General features: G+C 38.7%; 1 protein-coding gene across 4 annotated transcripts in view; it reads right to left on the bottom strand.

Annotated features, from left to right (window-relative positions):
- LOC145996594 (uncharacterized) overlaps positions 1 to 23,880 on the bottom strand; it is a 196,198-nt gene extending 172,318 nt beyond the window's left edge. For 2 of the 4 annotated variants that reach the window (XM_083133150.1, XM_083133147.1), the window contains exon 1: positions 9,386 to 9,457. In XM_083133150.1, the coding sequence (XP_082989276.1) occupies positions 9,386 to 9,393 (8 nt within the window). In that variant the 5' untranslated portion in view covers positions 9,394 to 9,457. Of the gene's footprint in view, positions 1 to 9,385; positions 9,458 to 23,483; positions 23,590 to 23,677 lie in introns of those variants that run through there. The other 2 variants (XM_083133148.1, XM_083133149.1) reach the window with 2 other exon arrangements.
- Between the last annotated feature and the right edge of the window lie 164 nt (positions 23,881 to 24,044).

Here is a 24,044-nt window from a genome sequence, read left to right as displayed (position 1 = left end):
CTGTGCTGTGTTTCTCACGAAATCTGGATTGCAGCGGGGGCAGTAAATTATTTGTGTTAACATAGTTTAACGTCTGTGAATGCACTGTTTTCTCGAGTACTTTAGATAGCACAGGCAAAAGACTGCTAGGTCTAAAGTCATTGTAAGTAGTGGCGATCTGTTTTTTTCTGAAGTGGCAGAATTCGTGCTTCTTTCCAGTTTTCAGGAAAGATGCCACTGGAAATAGAGGAGTTAATGATGTGCGTTAGCGAAAAAAATACACAAGGCAAAGAAAGTTTGAGCATTTTAGTGCTGATACCATCTACCCCGAAACTATTTGAGTGTATGCTATAAATAGTTGTATGTACATCTTTTTCAGTTAACTCAGTAAAGTTAAAATATTGTTCAGCGGTGGAACAGGTTTGGTTCTAGAAATGCTTTATTTCCTGAGCCATAAGTGGAGATGGAATTTCAGATTCATTGCAAATTTTACCAAAATGGTCATTAACAGCATCTAAATCTTCAGTGGTACTTATGAGCGAGAATGTATTATCGTGAGACTTTTTATTGATAACAATACCCAATTGTTTCAACTCATTCCATGTCTCTCTCCGGTTTAAATTTTCCCCCCCAAACTTGAAGGTAAGATAAGATTTCTTTTCTTGTCTTACGACAGTTGTTGTAAAGTTCCAGAGTACTTTATATTGTTGTCAGTCACTTGGATTGTTCGAACATTTGAACTTTTGTAGCGTTATCTCTGATTCGCATCAACAATTTAACATTACTGGTGATCCACGGTGAATTTTTGTTATTGTGTTTTATGATTTTTAGAGGTGCGTGCATGTCAAAAACATTTTATATTTGAGGTCAAAAACTCCACTTTATCATTAACACTATCAAGTGAGTAAAGCTTTGACCAATCTACATCAGTTATATCTTTTGCAAACATTTCTTCGTTGAAGGTATTAAAATTTCTACGGTATTAAAATTTCTACAATAAACGTTACTTACATCAGGTTCCGGTTTCTGCAACAAGAAATCAGCGTACACAACGCAGTGTTCTGATTTACCGATGAGGACAGTGACATCAGTTTTAAAACAGTAATTCTGTATTGTCAACGGCTATGATGGTAAGCAGCATCTTACTTTCTTCAGTGATACGGGTTGGTTTATTAACTATTTCCGTTAGTCCAAATGAATTAAAAATCGATCTTAAAAAACTTGTTTTTGGTTTATTTAGGGTGAGATAATCGTAGTTTACATCTCCTAACAAGAAGAGATTATCAACTATACGACACACGTTTTTAGAAGCAATATCGGGCGGAGCTACTGAGAGCGTGTCCTTGGCGACCAGCCAATGGCAGGAGTGCAACGTTGTACAGTTAGGAGACTGCAGCACGCAAGTTAAACGCCATGTTCTGTATTTTTTCTTGCATGCAAGAAGTTTGCATAAAACTCACCACTTTAAGGTTAATCATAAGATGGGGCACGACATTTTGAACATTGCCGTCCAAGTCCCATGAATTTCCGTCACCTACAGCCGGATTTATCGCTTCTCAAAGAAACATGGGGAACAACACGTCTCTACACACACACACACACACACACACAATGACCCTTTCGTTTTCCATCCGTGTTCCATCTGTTTTTATTTTTTCGTTGCCACCGTGTTGACCCCGCTGAGTTGTGTCTTGGTAAAGCTATGGGTGTCAAATTCGGCTTAATATACACAATGCCCCTTCATTGTTGTGCGCGTTCACGAACACTGCGAGTCAGTTAAGTCAGTTTAAGTTCAGCGTTTTCGTAAAAAGGGCGGTGTAAGATAATTATACTCGTAAGCCACGAAGAACAGTTGTGAGAGGATTCAATATAGCCCTTATTGATTGATTGATTCGATTTATTTTACTTCGCTTTTCTGCCACTTTTGGCTAATCGCGAAGATGAGGATGGGTGGTGATACGATGAAATTGATGAAGGTAAACTTACAAACACCTATGCCCGGGCCGGGATTCGAACCCGGGACCCCTGGCATCGTAGCGTGCTGTGTAATACAGCCAGTATGTTCGATAGTTGTGCAATAGTTTGTGTTCCGTGATTGTTATTAAATAATGTCACGCTGGCCCCTATGGTGCATTGGTTAGCATATCGCGATACGACGCCAGGGGTCCCGGGTTCGAATCCCGGCCTGGACATGGATGTTTATGAATGTCCATTCATCAATTTCATTATATCATCACTCATTCCCATCTTCACAATTAGCCAAAGTGACAGAAAAGCAAAGTAAAACAAATGAAATCAAATTAATAACATTGCTCTCGAAACGTAGTACCAGTAGTACAGGCACCGAGGGTAAAATATTACGTTCACAAGACAGAAATCTTACTTTTAAAGTACATTCTTACTTCAATGAATTGGCGTCGGAAGAAGTGCGTGCTGAAACAGTGTTTTCTCAGAGTCGAGAATTTACGGCTAAAGCTTGTGGTGTATTTGTTTTTACTGTGTTGCGTAATATAAAACAAGGTAAAGTATCTACCACAGAAATCGGTGACTCCCTATTCAAATCTCCTGGGAAACATGCCAGAAAACAGAAACGAGCGATGATGACCTTGCAGCTCCTCTATAATAAATTTCTTCAAACTTCTTTCAGGTACTTCAAACTTCTCTTATATGCTGCAGGGATATGATATAATCCTGTGTAGAATTCTTCACTATATATATTTCATTGTACTCAAATATTGTATACGTTGCACACAACAAATTCTCTGCTTTCTCCTTCCGCTAGAAGTTGGTTTGACAACAGCGCAAGAGCGCTGGCAGCATATTGGCTGCTCTCATGTTCCTTCTAAAAGTGTACGCTGTATAGTGGATATATTTCGGATATTAATTCTTCGAACAATGCAAGTTTTGTGTATGGGACATTGGACAGTCTGTATATGGAACATACATCAAACTGTTTATTCCTGTACTTCAGAATGAAAGTTAATGTTACGATGCTTTCAGTATTTACTTTCTTCTCTATTGTTCGAACAGTTAAGTTAGATTTATGAAAATCTACAATTCCGCTACACTTTTTCTTCGTTCTATTTTTTGTTACCGTTTCATAACCCTGCATACTAATAAGAGATAGTGGTGTTCCGTCCTTTATCCAGCTTTCCGTATTAACAATCAAATCGAAGTCTGGGACATCCAAGAAACATCAGATTAATAAGAGTGCAATGCATGAAATTTTTGTCGGATGTCGCATATGACAAATTTAATTATATAATTATTTATTTAACAAAATATTCCAAATTCAGCACTAGTCATTTGACATTGAAATGTACTAACGGAAAATAAAATTAAAAGTAATAAACTAATTACATGTGATAAAGTGGCTTACATATTTTTACTCAACAGCCTTCTATCATGTGCCTGTTTTCAAAAATGTCTATTTAGTTTGTAAATTATTGAATTGGCTGGGCATTCTTGTGGAACAGAGAACAAATGTTGGAACTCCTATGTCCTACAAAAATTGCATGCATAAAAAGTTTGTTCAATTAAGTGTGGTACCACACCAGATAAACTCGGATGTACAAGGCTCCATTTATGAATGAGATTCTTGTCAGATGACGCAGTCTGAAGACATCCAACACAAATTAATTTAATAAGAGTACCATGTATGTTTGTCGTATGTTGTAGTGAGGCATTTTGTCAAACTTTGACATTAGTCAAACGGCGATACCTGACAAAAATCGCCTGCATGAATGGAGCCTATATGTTTGTCCGACAAGTGCTGTACCACGACATAACACCCTTATTTGTCTCCATATTCTCTGATTGTCTGACAAAATGCTGTACTACGACATCTGACAACTAGTGGATGGCACCAAAGTGGTGGTGCTACCCCCACCCCCTTTCTATCCCCTCCATCTGTTGACAGTTCTGTCTCCTTACTGCTCCCATACAGACAAGAAAAAACGATAATTCAATGCATTTCCATGAAATATTTAGAGGCTTATCAAATTTTTATGCCCCTCTGGAAATTTCTCTTCCCCTCCCCACCTCCCATAACTGGTTTCTGGCAGTGGTTCTGTTGCACATAAAGGGGGTCTAAAAGTTGACGCTGAGAGTTAGCAACAAGATTTCCGGTTCATAACATCTTGTAAAGAAAATTCATTCCATCCAGAGAGAAAAAACAAAAGGGTCAATCAAGACTTTTCTTGAACTCTCAAATTCCCTGACTTTTCCAGGTCTGTCACCACCTTCACCCTGGTGAATGTATTTTAACCTTATCATCAATGAATGGTGTTTATTAGATGACGACATCTATTGCATTATTGTAATGCTTAATGATGAATAAACATATTGATATTGATAGATACTTTAATGTTTTCAAAGGAAAATCATGGGAACAAAATATATGTACTGATGGGATGAAGCTCATCTAAAGGAAAAATGTAATTCGTAAACACACTAAATTTTCATACGCAAAAATAGCAAATATTTTGCATAGAACAATATACAAATAACTAATCATGTTAAAATGTAAATAGTGTTATTATCATTAAGCTCTAACTAAACATGGCAGCTGACACTATTTTGCAAAGTATCATTAAAAAAAATCACCAAAATTCACCTCCAAAGACTGTAAAAAATATTCTAGTCTTAGTTATATTCAGTAGCGTAGCATCCTAGTACGCCCATAAGCCCGGCGTTCCCTTATTTAAAATTTTAAAAATGCGTACATGCTGTAAATATAAAGTAAAACATGACTAATTATATACATGTTTGAGCATTATGGCATTATAATAGCTATTTTCTCAATCCGGCTACAACGCTCCACTAAACAGCTCTCCTTGTAGCATTTCTCTAATGTCTCTGCTTGCCGGACACCAGCTAGGTTTGGCGTACAGGACCATGCCTGCCTGTAGGCAGAGAGGAGGAGGGAAAGCTCGTGACTTGGATCTCTACAGCACGGGCGAAATGCTCTCTCCAAACGCTGGTGTACGGAGCACCTGATTGGTTCTAGTGGCCATGTAACCTTTCCTGCCTTCCGATTCAAGGCACTGTACTTCCGATGCAGATGACAGAAGTAGAATTCCTACCCGGTTTTTCGCGATCGTGCCCATAGCATATGCCCATAGACAAAACTCGTGCCTCTGCTCATGCTGTGTGATGCTACAATACCCAATATTGACTGACGTATCTTTAATGATCACTGCATTGTGTAATTTATCGCAAGAAGAGTGAAAAGCATTAAAAACTGAAAGAACAAAACAGTTTTTGTCAAACAAGTTGATAAAGTCCTCATGGTAGAAGTTCAACCTGTGGCTGCTCTACCACCCACACAGCACGCTAAGATGCCAGAGGTTTCGGGTTCGAATCCCGGCCTACGCATGTTTGTTCTTTGCGAGTGTCTCTTCATCAACTTCATCAATATCATCACTCATATTCATATTTGCGATAAACCAAATCAATCAATAGTTGTATCATCCACAACAATGAAGTCTACTATTGTTCTAGAGGTGCTTGTGATTCAGGTAGGTTTTTTTAATTACTTGCGTCATGCCGAAAGGTTTCCTTGATTATAAAATACTGTTTTGCTACACATGTGTTACGTGTGGAGAAAAATACTCCGAATGGTGTACGGTGTTTCTGACTTGAGCAATCTAATTAAAAATGGTATTTGGTCTAGGAATTAATTCGTGCACCTGGACATGAGATGGCGTAACGAGCGTATCGTCCCACAGTTCCGTGTATCCACACATGTGTTGAAAACTCCTGTCACCGCGCATCGTTCGTAGTATAGGGCAGTTGATTGACGCGTCAACAACAGCATTTTGTAGTCAACTGAACATGGCGCAGTTCGTGCCAGATAAAGTGTTTTTGCGGGGTGTTCTGCTTCATTACTTTAACATGCAAAAGTCATCGTATTTTGGTGGAAGTGTATGGTGACCATGCGCTAGCTGAGCGAACATGTCAGAAGTGGTGATTTTGGCCTGGAAGACCAAGATCTCGAGCGACCTGGACAGCAAAAAAAATTTGTAGACGAAGAATTGAGAGCATTGCTCGATCAGGATTCGTGTCAAACGCATGAAGAACTTGCAGAAGCATTAGGCGTTGATCAAACAACAGTTTCCAAACGCCTCAAAGCCATGCAGGGTGGCTACAAAAAAGCAGAAATGAAATTCCATGACTTTTCCAGGTTTTCCAGGACAAAATTTACATTTTTCCCTGACAATTACAAACTAAACTAAATCGATCTTTTTGCAAATAAAAATAATAAACTCACACAGATCCACGTATGGTTTTGTTAAGTACCAATATTATCTTCTATGAAATTGACTTAATTTCTATATTCTCTATGATTTGAATTCAAACTGCAAAATAGTGAATTTGGAAAATTATTACAATTCACAAGCTAGGGAACTATTACGGAATTTTTCATACGCAGTAAGTTTAAAATAAAATACTTGATTATTTTTAAAGTTACGACTAAATGAGATAAGAGTGAAGAGTGATTGATTAAGAAATACAATTTGTAATTTATCAGTCTCCTTAGCTATACATTCTCCGTATTATATGTTGATATTTCCACTGAGGTTTGGAACCCTCTGCTTGCAAGAACCATGAGTGCGGACTCATTTTTCAATGCATAAAGCTACTTCTCTCTTCCCTGTAAAGCAAACAACTTAACTCTTGCATATAAGTGAAACAATTGAATCGAACAAAATAAAGTGTCATATTTCCTTACATTATCAATGGGATTTCTGCTTCAGTACAATATATCCAAGTGAAGTACTGTGAAACACACAATATGCAGTTATACAATTAATACTGACGAAAATGGTATGTAGGTATTAGAAATTGAACGCAAGGAATTTATAGAATTGCATTGTATAGGTACCTGATTTAGCTAACCACACATTAAAAGAGGAACACTCTAATAAAAAAGGTTCTGAAAGTTCATATACGAGGGGCATCCTGAACAAGCTCCTCAAAAGGTGCCTATACGCAGCACTAGTGGTTGGAGAGCTACACACACACATGCAGGCAGGAAGAAGTGGCATGTAGCTGTAATCTGGTACAGTTGCAATGCAGCCGCTTTAGGACAGTTCTAGGTTAAATATTGCAGCTCTCATACAGTCTCCCACCGACTTCGATATAGCCTACATTGCACGCTCAGAATTTGGCACAGAGCCACCAGCAATCGTGTCAGGTGTGCAGACCGGACGTCGTGAGTGATAGTAAGGTCAGACGATGGTTCAGACAATTCACGGAAGGCCAATCGAATGTGCACAACCACATCCAGCTGAGTACCCACGGGTACTTTGCATCACTTCGGGTTAGAGATCTTGGACCAGTCCCTGTACAGCCCTGGTCTTCAATGTACCGACTTTCATCTCTTTGTTTAACTGAAGAGGTTTCTGGCAGGGCAAGGATTTGACAGCTACACTGCGGTAGAGATAGTTCCAGTCTTTGCTGTCAGACAATATAACATGGGCATACAAAATTTAGTGCCATGCTACGACAAATGCCAGAACAACGGTGGTAATTATGCCGAAAATTAGGTTAGGACTCACTGTTACTAATGTAATAAATTCCAACTGATATTCTTGTTTTATTTATGCCTAATCGGTAGGGAACTTGATATTTTGCTATTTTTTAAAAAAATTGGTGTATTTTATTATTTTTAATTTTTTACTACAAGGTGTTATTTTTCCCAAAATTCACATTTTCATTTTAGCGCATTTTCTGGCAAATATCTGAAATTAAACCTTCATGGTGTTTTTAAACTACTGTTTCAAAGTAAGTCAAATGGCTTACGCCTCTTCGTGAGAGTTTGATATCTTGAAAGTTATTTCGGGAAAGTTATTTTCCATACCCATTTTTTAATTTTAAGGTAAGGATTTTAGATAATGGAATTTTCCCCATATATACTGAAGGGCGCATAATGACCATAAGTGGCGACGCGACCAAAAAATTAAAATCAATCAATCTCACGTGACAGATACCGATATATTATGGCACCAAAAATTGGCATTATCTTTTTTTGACTTGTTAAGTTGAAAAAATTGTGGGAAATACATGATTTAATGTGGCTGTCGGAATTATTCCATGTACGTATAACTCTATAGCTTACTCTTGAGTAAAATGTTGGAAACCTTGCATGTTCTATGTACACAAACATGGCCTAGAAAAGACAAGAATGTTGAATTTCATGGAATTTTTCGTTGATTTAGGACATTTATTTAAAAAAAAAATTGCAAAAAATGCCAACAATTCGCATTTTATGCCAAATTCACATTATTTCGAACGGGCGAAAAATGTGTCCAGACATCATCACTGCACATTCCTAAACATAACTTCGCAGCAATTACCATTTTTCACAGTTTTCGCGTTCGCGAAAAAAAATCAATGTCCCTACTACTTGGAAATTACTTTCTGGCCACGCCTCGTATAAATCAGTAGATGGAAAGTGAAAATTTAGCAGGGCTGGCAGAGAAAAGTCAATTCTTGAAGAAAGCAATTTGCTTTTATGATTGAATGATTCGAGTAAATATGATATTAAAATATTTACGTATCTATTATTAGTATTTTATTTCATAATATTGGACATTAACCTTACTCAGTGATAGATTAATGACCATCTCTCATGAGTTTAAACAGACAGGAATTTACAGTGTTGCAGTAAATTTGAGGTTGGTAGCATGCACTTGCCAATTTTTATAACGTTCACTAATGCAGATTTATGTTTCACTTTTTCGTGATAGTATTCAATATATATTCCATTTGGTTGGATTCTTCTTGATATCTAAGAATAGTGCAATGTCATTGTAAACGTATGTTAACTTGTGAGAAACCAGTAATACGTCAGGATGACGAAAGAAAACCTTCGTAAGCACTGCTACATTTAATAAGGTGAAGTGAGCCGGAAGAGTAATAAAATTCCAGCAGCATATTTGCAGTCTAAAGCTCTTCTTGTTTATGCATTCGATTTTTGTTGGATGTTGCAGTCCATGCAATTTCTGTCGCATGTTGTAGTGAGATACTTTGTCGGGTGGCGATATTCGACAAAAATCGTATGTATCAATGGAACCTATTTGTTTCCATGTTCCTTTAGTTTGCCCAACAAAATGGGCAGTGTCTGCTGCCACGTTCTTTTTCTGCTGGAACCTCAAAAGAGATGCACGTGGCAGCAGACTCGGTCTTTGTTTTATCGTGATTTCATCATGCTATGTATGCAATTACGTCTGTAACACATACTGTGAAGTTGTAGCGATTACTTTCACAAAAATGTCTTGAAGATTAGGTCCCTTAGCGTTCTTCTAATAATAAACCTAAATGCTATCGTAGTTAAGTTAGGATCTGTTATCATTAAAATAATATCACTAAATGCTTTCTAAAGAAAAAAGTTCTAAATTACCTGTACATTCATTCCCACTAATCACGAACTTGCATTTTTATCATCTTCATCTGTTCTTAAGACTTGTAACATACTCTTAGCAGACGAATTACGTGGCAGGAGCAAATTTGACGCTTATTCTTACTGCTGACACGTGCGTGGCAGCAGACTCGGCCAACAAAATGCCTTACTACGACGTCCAACAACTATCAGACGGCGCCACCCGCTCTTATCCCCTCCATCTGTTGACAAGTCCCCTTACTACTCCTATATGGACAAGAAAAAAATGATAATTCAATGCATTTTCCACGTAATATTTAGAGGCTTAACATTTACTCCCCCGATGATACCATATGGTATCATCAGTGTAAGGTCGTACTCGCCCGATGATACCATATGGTATCATCATATCATGGTATGGTATCATGGTGCTGATTACGAAATGAATGTGCTTTTTGGACTTCATACACTTATGTTTGGGTGGAAACTCTGACACAGGTCTGGAGCAAGCCTGGGAAATTCATATTGATGGCCAACCTCCCCCCTCTCTGCAACATATCCATGCCACATTTTCGAACAGAGTTTCACATTTTGGCTCATTATTCAACTTGTATGGCACCCAGGAACATGAAACATGTTTCCATCTCTTTGGAAACGTCAATTCTTTGAAGAGAATACTAAGGTTTGCGCCTTCTCCCCAAAATAGCGGCAGAAGAGGGAGCAAACTCCAGATTTTTGTTTCTTTTTTCATCGAAATTCAGTGGTCGCGCCCCCAAACCCCCCTTCCTCGGTTCGGCATTCTGAATTATACACGGTTGCATGCTATGATGATTTAGCTGCAAAACAAAACTTATCCGAAGTAGATTGCTCCTATAGTGCCCGAGTTATAACAATTTTCCTCCAAAAATGCAAATTACCTTATTTTTTGTAAAAAAAAATAAATAAAAAAATCACATTTTGGCTTATTATTCAACTTGTATGGCACCCAAGAACATGAAACATGTTACGTTCTCTTCAGAAATGTCCATTCTTTGAAAAGAACACTAAAGTTCGCACCTTCTTCCCAAATAGCAAGGAAGAGGAGGCAAACTCCAGATTATTATGGTTTCTTCATTGAAATAAGGGGGCTGCGCCCCAAACCCCCTTTCCTCGGTTCAGCGTTCTAAATTGTACACGGTTGCATGCTCTGATGTTTTAGCTGCAAATTAAAACTTATCCGAAGTAGATTGCTCGCATAGTGCCCGAGTTATAACAATTTTCTGAGCAATATGCAAATTACCTATTTTTTAGTAAAAAAAACAGTGTTTCACATTTTGGCTTATGGCACCCAAGAACATGAAACATGTTTCATTCTCTTTGGAAACGTCCATTCTTTGAAGAGAATACTAAGGTTTGCGCCTTATCCCCAAAATAGCGGGAGAAGAGGGAGCAAACTACAGATTTTTATGTTTTTTTCATTGAAATTCGGGGGTCGGGCTCCCCCAAACCTCCTTTCTCGGTCAGGCGTTCTGAATTGTACACGGTTGTATGCTGTGATGTTCTATCTAAAAAAAAAAACTTATCTGAAGTAGATTGCTCCCATAATGCCCGAGTTATAACAATTTACCTCTAAAAATTCAAATTACATATTTTTCGAAAAAAAAAATCACATTTTGGCTTATTATTCAACTTGTATGGCACCCAAGAACATGAAACATGTTACGTGCTCTTGAGAAATGTCCATTCTTTGAAAAGAATACTAAATTTCGCGCCATCTCCCCAAAATAGCGGGAAAGTAGGGGCAAACTGCAAATTTTTGTTTTTTCCATTGAAATTTGGGGGTCGTGCCCCCAGCCCCCTTCCTCGGTCCGGCGTTCTGAATTGTACACGGTTACATGCTATGATGTTTTATCTGAAAAACAAAATTTCTCTGAAGTAGATTGCTCCCATAGTGCCAGAGTTATAACAATTTTCCTCCAAAAATGCAAGTTACATATTTTTCGTAAAAATAAAACATCACATTTTGACTTATTATTCTACTTGTATGGCACCCAAGAACATGAAGCATGTTTCATTCTCTTAAGAATTGTCCATTCTTTGAAAAGAATACTAAAGTTCGCACCTTCTTCCCAAAATAGTGGGAGAAGAGGGGGCAACCTTCAGATTTTTGTTTTTCCTATTGAAATTCGAGGGTCGTGCCCCCGAAACCCCCTTCCTCGGTCCGGCGTTCTGAATTGTACACGGTTGCATGCTATGATGTTTTAGCTGAAAAACAAAACTTATCCGAAGTAGATTGCTCCCATAGTGCCAGAGTTATAACAATTTTCCTCCAAAAATGCAAATTATATATTTTTCGTAAAAAAAAAAAATCACATTTTGGCTTATTATTTAACTTGTATGGCACCAAAGAACATGAAACATGTTTCATTATCTTGAGAAATATCTATTATTTGAAAAGAATACTAAATTTCGTGCTTTCTCCCCAAAATAATGAGAGAAGAGGGGGCAAACTTCAGATTTTTGTTTTTTCTATTGAAATTCTGGGGTCGCGCCTCCCAAACCCCCTTCCTCGGTCCGGCGTTCTGAATTGTACACGGTTGCATGCGCTGATGTTTCAGCTGCAAATTAAAACTTATCCGAAGTAGATTGCTCCCACAGTCCCCGAGTTATAACAATTTTCTTTTCCCGTGCAGAGTTCCATAACGATATCTTTAAATTTAAAAAAAAAAGTCAATGAAGACGAAGTTCCCTGACTATTTTTGACACCTCTAATTCCCCGACTTTTCCCGGTTTTCCAGGTCTGTCGCCACCCTGCCATGGGAATGATTCAAAAGATGTCACATTGGGTTCCACATGAATTGAAAGACGAAAAACCATTTGCGAATTGCTGCTTCAAAGACAGAAAAGAAAGGGGTTTTTGCATCGCATTGTTACTGGCGATGAGAAGTGGATCCATTACAAGAACCCGCAACGAAAAAAGGCCTGGGTGAAGCCAGGTGAACCAGGTCCATCACAACCGAAACGAGATATTCACTGTGCAAAGGTTATGCTGTGCATATGGTGGGATATGAAAGGTGTGGTGTACTATGAGCTGCTGCAACCGGGTGAAACTATTAATGGAGAACGTTATCGACGACAATTAATGCGTTTGAAGCAAGCTCTGGCCAGGAAACGACCAGAATGGGAGAACAGACATGATAAACTTATTTTTCAACATGATAACGCTCGCCCACATGTCGCAAAACCGGTCAAAACCTATTTAGAAAATGTCGGATAGGAAGTTTTACCCCACCTGCCGTATTCACCAGACGTTGCTCCTTCGGACTACTACTTGTTCGATTGCATGAATAACGATTTCATTGGACACCGGTTAACTTCTTCAGAAGATATCGAAAAATGGGTCTCTGACTGGATCGCTTCAAAGGATGAGGACTTCTTTCGCCACGGAATCCGTAACTTGCCTGACAGATGGGCGAAAGTGGTGGCTCGCGATGGACAATATTTTTCTTAAGGTATTTATATATTTTGTGTTTGAACTACAGCTTAAATGTGTGCGTAACAACCGCACGAATTAATTCCTAGACCAAATATAAAACACCAGTGCTCCAAGCATTTGTTGCACACTGAGGCATCTTATTTTCTAGAGAACTTTAAAAATAGTGCTTGATAATGTTTCTCTCTAGTTTCCAGCATGCAAGATTTTTACGCCCAAAGGAATCTAACGAGAATCGAACACCACCATTGTGTTGTGTTATGCAAGAAAAATCAAATTAATTAAATAATAATGGTTACATATTATATACACTTTGATGAATTGTGTAAAAATTTGTAGTACTTTTTTTGTACTTGCTAAAACATTAAAACATGGGTCCTTAGTCCACCATGGACTCTATTTCCTTCAAAGGGGAGACTCTTGCATCACTACAGACAATGTTTGTCTACTGGTTACGTTAACCATTTTGCAAAATAGTGTCTAAATTGTATTATATTATAGTTGAAATACATGTCTTGACACCTGACAAACAAATAGGAATCCTTTGAATGATCAGTGACTTCTTGGCAGTGTCATCATTAATATTTCATAATAAGTTTCATAGAAATTGATTTAACAGGGCCCAATAATTTACGGAGCGCCATGGTATTCTGTTTAACATTTTTTCATATAGATTGTTTGGCTCCCAGGGCCGACTCCCGCCGCCCCATAGCTTTGACTCTGAACTTGGACTATAAGAATAGCAGAAATTGCGAGCGAAGCGAGCAAGAAAATTTTACGAAATGTATTTTCATTTGTATCAATTTTCAAATCGATAGGGGCCAATTGACCCTCTGTGTCCCTTGCAAATGCCAAGTAAAAACTAATTCCATCATGGGTATCCAATTGTCCTGCTATTCTTAGATTCTACTAATCTTGTTTTTTTACTTCAAAGTTTGCTTCCCCTAGAATGAACTTCCATCCAAGGTCGGGGGGGGGGGGGGACAATGCCATCTGCACACCTGTGGTTACGGCACTATTTACGAGTGTCTCTTTATCAATTTCACGTCATTACTCATTGTTGTGATTAGCTACAAGTGGCAGAAAAGCAACACTAAGTAACAGAAATCAAATATCCACTCCCTCTCTATACCACATGAATCACTATTACCAAAAGGTAGACTTGGGAAACAAAACTTTACGCAGTTCCTAGTTCATAGCAACAGATCCAAGAAAAAACATCCAAACACATTAGGCACCTTTAATACAAAAATACTCAAAATGCCATAACTGTTCTAGATACTGAAAATTGTGAAATCATTTACCGAAGTCTGAATCTGGAAGGGAATCCCCCCCCAGATACAACATTATACGGAATCCCATACACCCTAATAAATCACAAAATCTTTGTTATGTTGCTAGAGTAACACATGATATAATTGTAGAGATTAGTGAGAATTTCAGGAAGGAATGTGTTCTGTATTTTTCACAGGGGAGCAAAGCACCTTCAGGGGGGGAGGGGCTGCCCCCTCTAGCTACGGGCCTGATGGAACTGCAACGGCAGATGATACACGACCGATAGTACCACTGCTTTGAGAACTAATAACATGCGAATGTGTTAAACCGCGACAATTGGACCACAATACTCCTCCTCAAGCAGTATTATTGCCTCTCTGTGATCGGCGACAGTCGGTTGCCTTTGTTGTACATTTACAAACGATGCCGGCTTCCACAGCAATAACAAGTACATATACTGCCACTAGACAATAAGCTGCTCGGCTTTTTTTTTTTTGCTATGAACTTGTCACCCATCAAAGCATGGCAATTTTAACACCGAAAACAATATGCATCGCATTTCTACAAGATTTGATTTGATTTTGATTTTAAAATTTTGGGTGCATCAGCACTTAGGCCACTTTGCACCCGTCACACTATACGGAGTCCAGCCCCTTATCGTTACAAATAACAACTCTAGCGTTGCATAAATAAAATCCTAAAATATTCTGACTTCCAATAAAAGCTGAGGCTCTAAACAGGCACTCAGCACACACAAGGACAAAAACAGGACAACACACACAAAATTATACTGGCCATAGTACCACTCGCCAGAGGCCCCGTTCGTCTGCAAAATGCAGTCCAAGGTGAACTATGTGTAAGTGAGGTTGACTTTTGGGTGCCTACGTGGAAGGTCACTCCTTACACCAGACATTTCTACAAGAACACGTGCCGGAGCCAAGAGTTGAAATACTCATGGAGCCACATAATTTATTTCTTTTGAACAATTCCAAAATTATGAAATATGAACAATTTGTGAATTTCCCGAGCTTGGCTATGCAAGGTTTCTGATTTCAACTTTGACAGAACTGGAGGCATTATGGAATTTAACGTTAATTAACAAACACACACTTTCACATACACACACTCAATACACGCACACAACGTCAAACCGGTCAAATACTTAGTATAAAATAAAAATATGGTGCTTCGAATCTAACAAAACTCACCGTCACTTTAACTGCCTTTCTCCTTCCGTGACAGAAATAGTGCTTCGTTATTACAGTTGGCAACACTAGTTACAAGCTAGCCAATGAACATGCACTGCATAAAAGAAGCAAACACTTCGTCATGCTGTATTGCCACATTACCGTCCCTGCCGAAAGGTGTGAACCGCGAGCTGGAGCACTATTCAATTGTTTTCAATTATGTTTGCACAAGCGCGTCCAGGAATGGAATGACAATATGGCAACAATGGGGAAGGTTGGCAAGAAGTGTAGAACACGTGATGCTAAGAGAGAGGGAGACGAGACGAAAATTGGTATATGCGCAACAGCAAAGATATGTGTGATGCACCCTACTCAAATAAATATGGTATACTTTCAAGTATACTTTCATATTTTGATCATTTTTGACATTTTCAAACCTTGTATAGACTACAGTTTAGAGCTTTGTGCACGAAACTTACAGGATCATTATGTACTTGCACTATAATTTGACAATAAAATTTTCAAAATTCGTGATTTAGGAGGAGAATGAGTTGGTATGGATGAGCACAGAGATGAGTCATTTATTTAGTGGCCATGATAACTGCTATAAAATCATTTATGTAAAATTATTTCTACAGCTAGAAAACTTGTGAGCAAAATTGGTCATTGTGTTTCCAGATGGTGGATGAAAAACTGATTTTCCCCATGTTATGATCCACTTTTTTCTTTCATTAATTATTTCTTTCTTTACTGTCTAGAATACATTTTCAGAGTATAAGGAATGAAACTCAGTCATGTTAGATTTTCCATTGGTCCGCAATTTTGCATTAAAACTTTTAAAATAATAATATTTCATAGTTTAGGAGAGGAGTGGTAGTAAAATCAAAAACACTATTTTTATGGTAACTGCCATAAATGTAAAGCTTTTGAGTTACAAGATAAGTTGCTCACATTGTATTTGAGAAAAATTGGTCACAATGTTCAAAGATAGTGGATGACAGACAGATTTAACATGTCTTCTGAGAGCTTTAAATTTTACTCATATTTGACTAATTTCATTTTTGTAGATTAAGAAACACAGGTCTCAGCAATGTTAGGGTATCACTTGAACTTTAAGATTTTAATAAAATCTCTGTAATCCTAATGCGTGTTTTGGGAAGGCATCAATTTTGAGACCACAACAACTGCAGAAAATTTTAGATGTTTTTAGATGAAATTAATTGCAACTAGATACACCTCAGGCAGTGGCGTGGCGTGACTTTTTCAAAAGTGTTACCGGACATCAGATGTTATTATCTCCAACCTACCCTGCCCCCCCCCAAAAAAAATATGCCTTCGATCTAGATTTTTGTTCATTTCGTTATTTTCTTGCAATCAGCTCAGTGATTTAGCCACAATCACTCCGAGAAAGAACTACCACTCATGAGAGAGTTACCGCAAAAATCCAGTGAATAGAGGCAGAGCCTTGTCAATTCTTCATCTCTCTTTCTTTGCAAAGAGGTGGAAAGGGGAAGAACAACAACACATTTCTCGGGCTAGATTGACGTTTCTGCGGTGAGCAGACGACAGAATTTCGCTGCTCCAGCAGTTTGAAGGGAAGTTCTTCTGTATGTACTACTGTTGCCAACTTAAGTTTTTTGGAGCAAGGTTTGTCCAAATCACGAATCGCACCAAGTACTTATCTTTTCGTCTATTACCTAACTGGTCTCAGTTGTAGTTAAATCCAACCTTGGCTTTGCTCTAGTTGCTTCACAGAAATGGTATCCCCGTTTTAGGCTGGATTTTAGCTCTTTTGTGCCAATCCAATGTGACAACACTGGCCTGTGTCCGGCAGGCCTGACTGGTAACTGGGCCCCTAAACAGGAATATGAATAACCCCATAACACACTTGCACCAAAGTCTTTCCCTGCTCTTCCCTTGCATTGGTGCCCTTTCCTATTGTTACCTCTTTAGGGTAGCGTAATGGTCTCCCTCTTAGCTTTTGTCGGCTGCAGAAAAAATGTCCTCTGCAATATACACTCGACTGCAACGCTGTCGGTTAACGTATTGAACAATGTTGTTGGTAACTTTCGCATATCCGGAAAATGGCTGAAATTTGCTAGTTCATTTAATTTCAATATTCGTACTTACGTTTTCTGCATTGAGAAACATTGTTGAAGGTGGCATTTCACTTATTTCATGGAAATAAGCTCTATTTGTGACATATTGAGTAAGTTTTCTTCTTTGTTTCTTCCCTTCCGTAACACGCGAAAAGGCGGTCACAGTTTCACTTCCGTAGTCGGCATGCAGTGTTTCCACCCCACTCCACCCAAAAATACCTACGTAGCCCCACAAACCATTCACACATAGCCCCACGAACCATTCATACATAGCCCCATGAACCATTTCCGGTAAGGTTAGGTCACGTTTAGGTTAGAATAGTTAAAAATTGGTTTAGAAAAAAAATGTATAGCCCCACAGACCATTCTCGCATAGCCCCACGAACCATTGACACAAAGCCCCACAAATCATTTGCGGAAACGTACCTTCTTCAGTTACAAAAACACAGTGTTTGGAAACACTGACCGGGATTACGTCAGCACACACAGGCAACATCCGGCTGGAAGGAAATGGATGCACCAGCTTTCGTGCATTGGTCACACATTTATATCGAAAAATACATGATTTACCGGCAGAATTCAATGAACGATGCGAGAAAACATTTCCCCGAACTTCCACTATAAAGAAATTGCATACGGTAAATAATTTCTCCCGTAAAATTGAAGAAATCCGTTTTCTGGATATGGGAAATTTACCATGTTGTTATTTTATTGAAAAACTTTTTAATTTCTTTACATTTTGCTGTTACCCGTTACATGCACACCACGTCTCTGACAGACAGATTCAACATGTCTTCCGAGAGCTTTAAATTTTACTCATATTTCACTATATTTTATTTCATTAGATTAAGAAACACGAGTCTCAGCAATGTTAGGGTATCACTTGAGCTTTAAGTTTTTAATAAAATCTCTGTAATATAGTGTGCATTTTGGGAAGAATGGGGGTAAGTCACCAATTTTGAGACCACGGCAACTGCAGAAATTTAAAAGGTTTTTAGCTTAAATTAATTGCATCCCTCAGGAATGATTTCGTTTTGCATTTGCATTTGTTCAAAGCATTTCAAGATGGTGGATGAAAAATGGATTTTTCATATGCCAAGGCAGATTCCAAATTCTGATGACACTTTCAAATCTCTGCCTAAACGACATTTAACAAAAGAAACTCAAATAAGAATTTTAGGGCATCACTTAAACTATAGTTTGCCATTAAATGTTTTGAAACACAGTGCATGGACCAACTGGGAGTCACTAATGTTTTGACCATGGGAACTGCCATTTTTATAGCAGCCAGATATTTTGGAGGACGGATAAGGTGTTCCATTTACTACCAGGGGAAAAATGTATTTCATATTTAAATTATGTATTTTTAAACATAACCTGAAAAAACACACCTGGGTTGGGTTTTAAAAAAAAACAGGCAAAATGCCAACCCTGTTTAAAAAGGCCGGCTTTTCATTAAAAAAAAGTCCATTCAAAAAGAGCTGGCTTCTTTTCAACTCTCCACAGATCTATTTTGACAAAGTGTAAATTGCGGTTGAGAAACATAATCTGCTTACGTCCCTGATATGTATAGAGAATTCAAGAATTAACCCCACCAACAGGAATATGTTGTAATTACTTGCACACATAATTTAGAGGATTAACTTTATCGACAGTACCGCACCATGGCCATGCGGTCTAAGGTGCAAGCTTTGGGTTCCAGCTGCAGGACGTGTGAAGATTTGAGTTTTTTCTCCTGAGATTTCTGCCTACGTATGGGATCGTTGGCCACCCCCCATCGTGAGGATACTGGCAAGCTACAAATGAATAGCATAGCCTGATAATGGAAACCTACAAAAACAACTGGGGGTTCATTCACCACACGTAACCCCGCAACTGATTTGATGATCTTCCACCTCTGGTGGGAGCGAGGCTGCCAGTGGGCTGTTGCGCCATCGATCATTATCACTTTATTGACAAAAGAATCTTATCATCATTTAATAAAGACAACAAACAAGAGTACACCCAAAGTGACTGTTCTTTCATATAACTGAATAAATAACACATTCAGTTTTCTGCAGTGGCAGCCGGCGACAACTATGATGGGTAGTGCCAACGTGGTCAAGAAATTGAAAAAAACCCTCCGCAATGCCACCCCCTCCCCTTGCGGTTTCGCCACTGGTCAAGATGTTTATCCGTTTAAGCAATAATGTACTAATCCGATTCATCTTCACTCACTAACCTATCTTTATACACTACAGGACACTTCCCTAAAAATATAACAATTAAAAGAGAAAAGGAAAAACAAACCCTATCCTCCTCCATAAACACGTATTCTAACTGGATGTCGAAAATATCTTTGTTATGAAAAGAAATTGACGAAATGCCAAAGGAAACTCGCATCATCACAGGATTTTTTACTTTTATAGTTTTAAAAAGTCTAAATGGGCCTCTTGGTGCATCTATCTATTATCAAAAATGTTCATTTAGCTTTGCAAAAGTACTAGGTTCATTTCTCCAAAAGTAGGCAAAAATTACTTCCCTTCCCCACCGGGTCTTACAAATCAGTCGTATTTAGCGACTTATCTCTGAAGGTGGCAACTGTGTCAACACTGTGAAAGTTCCCCCGCCGTGCCAGGCGAAGATGGGCACGGTTTCTTATGGGCTAACCCCGCCCCCTGCCACTTTGTTCTCGGCTCATGGTGGAAATGTTCCTCGCTGAGACTTCTTCAACCCTCTGCACGTGTGTCAACTTTGTTAGGCCCAGTGGCATGCGGTGACATTTAAACTAGGGTACACAACATGGGCCAACCGAAATTCATTATGGGGGCCAGAACCCCCACACCCCCCTTCCCTGGCCATCATGTTATTCAGAAAATAACTTTTTTCTACAATTTTATAATGGGAAATTTCTCATCCTTGCATCAATATCCAAATGTAACGAGGTAAAATATATGTATGACATTTTATATTCGCAAATATATTCTGATAGTAGAGTCCAACAATTCAACTTTGATTATTTCCTTCATGCAGCACGATGAACATTGAACGGGAAGGAAATGGCACAATCATTTTCCGTCGTTTCAAATTTCATGTAATAAATTTGATAAATTTCAGTATCCTCTACTATTTCACACCTTTCGCAGAGGAAACCAACGAATAAGGCCAACAATAAAGTTTCACTGTTTTTCTACTCAGTCAATCACTCTGTAGAGATATTTTTTCTTCTTCTCAAAAATCAAAATGCCTAATATACTGCTTACCATCCTTCACAACTCCTGCCTGAAACAATTTTTCCAAATCAGAAACAGACCTTCCATTTCGGATTGTTTATACTTTTTTCGTAAATTCCGAAAATCCCTTCTCCAGTATGTCATCAATAACTCCCGGTCCCCCTATTATATCACTTCACAGCACCGACAAACAATAGAGATCCTGTAATGTAAATAATATGAACGAAACACTCGCTGCAAATTTCACACGACAGAAGAAAGCAAAAGTCAACCTCCCACGGTACGTTGTGTCCGGTCCTTCTATGCCCGAAAGCCACGCGTTCTTGTGGACGAATGAATCGGACTTGCCAGTCGACAAAGTATTTTGTAGAAGGGAGATAATTAAGGACAAGTAGAAAATACGTCAGCATACATCCCAGAACACTTCAAAAGCTAAACTACCGTACATCAATTTGCAATGTCTGGCAGGAGGGAGGGGGGCTCATTCGAATCCCATTGTAAGCATTGTGTTTTATTATGTTTTTATTTTATCATTCATTCATATCGTCGGGTCAACAATCAACACCCATGCTATGGAACTCAAAGGAAATGTTGATCCCGAAAGGAGATAAACAGATACTCTCATACTCTGAGAATTGTGCGAAACTTGCAAATTGTTCACATATTTTCCCCTCGACACAGTGACAGTCCATTCTGGTCCTCACCTCCCTATATGAAAAAAACAACTTGCTAGTGTAACTTTAATAATAATAATAATAATAATAATCCTTTGCGCTACAGCCCATGAAGGGCCTTGGCTTACCTACCGACTGCCGGTCTCCCTCCCACACTTTCCTTCGTCACCTCTAAGCGTGGAGGTCTTCAACCAGTATTGGAATAGTCGGGGGGTCGGCCCGACGTATCCCCAGCCGTTGTTGTAGGTCTTCTCGACCGGGTTACCGCTCACTCACTCGGAGCTTCCCAATTTCCTAACGATGGTGGGTTGCCACCGGCCCTATACGTAGGCCGAATAAATTCCGAGCAGAGGCGGATTCGAACCTACGCCGTCCCGCAGCGAACGATCTCAAGACGAGTGAACGCCTTAACCCGCTCGACTACGGAGGAGGACAGTGTAACTTTAACCTCACATAAATATTTTATATGTGATATACGCGTATATTAAATATGATCTTCCACCACTACATATTCTTGCCCTCCTCTCTGATTCCTGTATCACTTTTTATAATGTATTTTTATTGCAACCCAACAGTGATCTATCTACGCGTGGCTGCTAAATGCTAGTAAGCTAAGCATTCCAGAAAAAAATATGTTGACTACTGTCAACACTGCATACGCTGTCAAAATCTTGGGTACCCTCGATGCTTAGAAGTGAAAGAGAGGGTAAGAGCGGGCAGACCCAAACACGTGGTCGGGGGTGATATGAGCCAATGGGGTTACCTTCCGAATTTCTAGGGTACCAAGCAGAAGAAACAGCGCCTTTCTGCAGAAATCGGCAGGAACGTGGATCGGGTGGGTGCCGAAGTCACAATCGGGATCATTCGGGACTGCCTTCAGGAAGGCAGCAGCGTGTTCATGCGGAAATCGGAATTTCTTGCAGTGGAACTGCTTTCGGAGCGATAATTGTTGAATTTTCATGTTCGGGGAAGACGAAAAAAATGTTTATTTTTTCTTACTGTGTTGTGGGTACGCAGTACATACCTTGCGTATCCTGAATGCACGCCGCTGGTTAGGCCAGCTATTGGGCAGCACGGACTGTTGCCTCGCGCGGGTACGAACGAAACAGCTGGCGATGCAGTGAGGAGGTTGGGGCGGTCAACACGTCAGCTTGACCGATTGCAAGAATAGAATCTCCTTGTCTGTAAAGTATCAAATGTATTCATTTAACAATACCTGGCGAGGTATGCGTCTCTTCTGAGGGTAGTGCCATGGCACGGCGGCTCTACCCCTTGAGCCGCCACTGGTTTTGTGTAATGTACAGCTCACAGTTACACATTAATTCTAACCACGTCAATTACTGAAGTTACAATGAGAGTTTAATGTGAGTTGGAACGAACCAGAACTCCATTCCGGAAAATCAGTTTGATACCAGAACTCAATTCCTGCTGCAAAAGTGCACATCAATTTTACTTATTTTTAATACATAACACATTTGTTATAATTCTTGTAAGCAATACATGAAGAGAAAAATAGGAAGTTATTGTGCTAAATTTGCCTCCTCTTGGTGGGTGGTCTGGAAATTCAGAAAAAAATAACATATTTCCGTCAGTGCTATTCGTTTAAGGTGTAAATGAGAACCTGATTTCCTGAAATATGATAGATCTTTTGTTTACATATTTACTTTGGGCAATAATAATAATCAGTGCTTTTTCATCTGGTGGTATGCAATGGTACGCTGTACCAGCATCTTTTAATAGGCGAGAGTAAAACTAAAACCTCTTTTTTTTGATCATTTATGAACATAACATATAATACTAACAACAAACCAACTTGACTAGAGCCGAAACCTCTCTTCCAAGAAAAAAATACTTATGCATTTATTATTATTATTATTAGTAGTAGTAGTAGTAGTAGTAACAGCAACAGTAGTACTACTACCTGTTTGTTTATTTCTTGTTGGGTGTTCCAGGTAATGACTGGAACCACTTTAAGCACCGATTAAAATTATTAATTAGAACATACGGACGTAAGAAGCAAAGATTTACAGTCACAGAGTTTTGAACATTTTTCTATTGTACCATACGAAGGAACAATAATAATAATAAAAAAATATCGATCATCATCCGACAAACCACGAACGTAGATCTCAACTACACATTAATGGTATTACTTTTATAAGACGTGGATATTAAAAAAAAACTATCAATTTGCTATTACATTTACATGTCATTACTTCGATCCTTCTGACGTTTCCCGACTTGTCCAGTTAGTTTCGGCTGAATAAATTACACACTTCATATTGTTCCTAAACTTTTCATTAACAAGGAATGCAATGTGCAACCACTAAAACCACTTAACACTATTCAAGGTTATAACATTATTATTGGATATGGATTTAAAATTTCTCTCACCTGAAGTGAAAACTATTAGCCTTGGTACAAACTCGATATATCGTGTATTATATGCAACCTGCACAACATGACGCAACAAAATTTCACTGCTATCTTTTTGGTCTTTGTATGTATAACAGTTATGAATGCATAATGCTAAAGAACAGATTACTGACAAATTACCACAACTATACTATACATTATATTTCTGCTCATCCGCTTACACAGCAATAGGGGAATCCCTTTTAGCATGATTCAGAATCTTGTCATGAATAATGAGCAATTACACCATGCTCTATAGACACATAACGAGGAATATTTAATGCATTTATAAATTTATTGATTGATTGAGTTAGTATTTTGTCCACTTTGTGCGCGAACTGGACCT

The sequence above is a fragment of the Lepisma saccharinum genome, chromosome 12, assembly GCF_977018435.1.
Source record: "Lepisma saccharinum chromosome 12, izLepSacc3.1, whole genome shotgun sequence".
Lineage (NCBI taxonomy): Eukaryota > Metazoa > Arthropoda > Insecta > Zygentoma > Lepismatidae > Lepisma > Lepisma saccharinum.
This window is presented reverse-complemented; position numbering and strand designations above follow the sequence as displayed.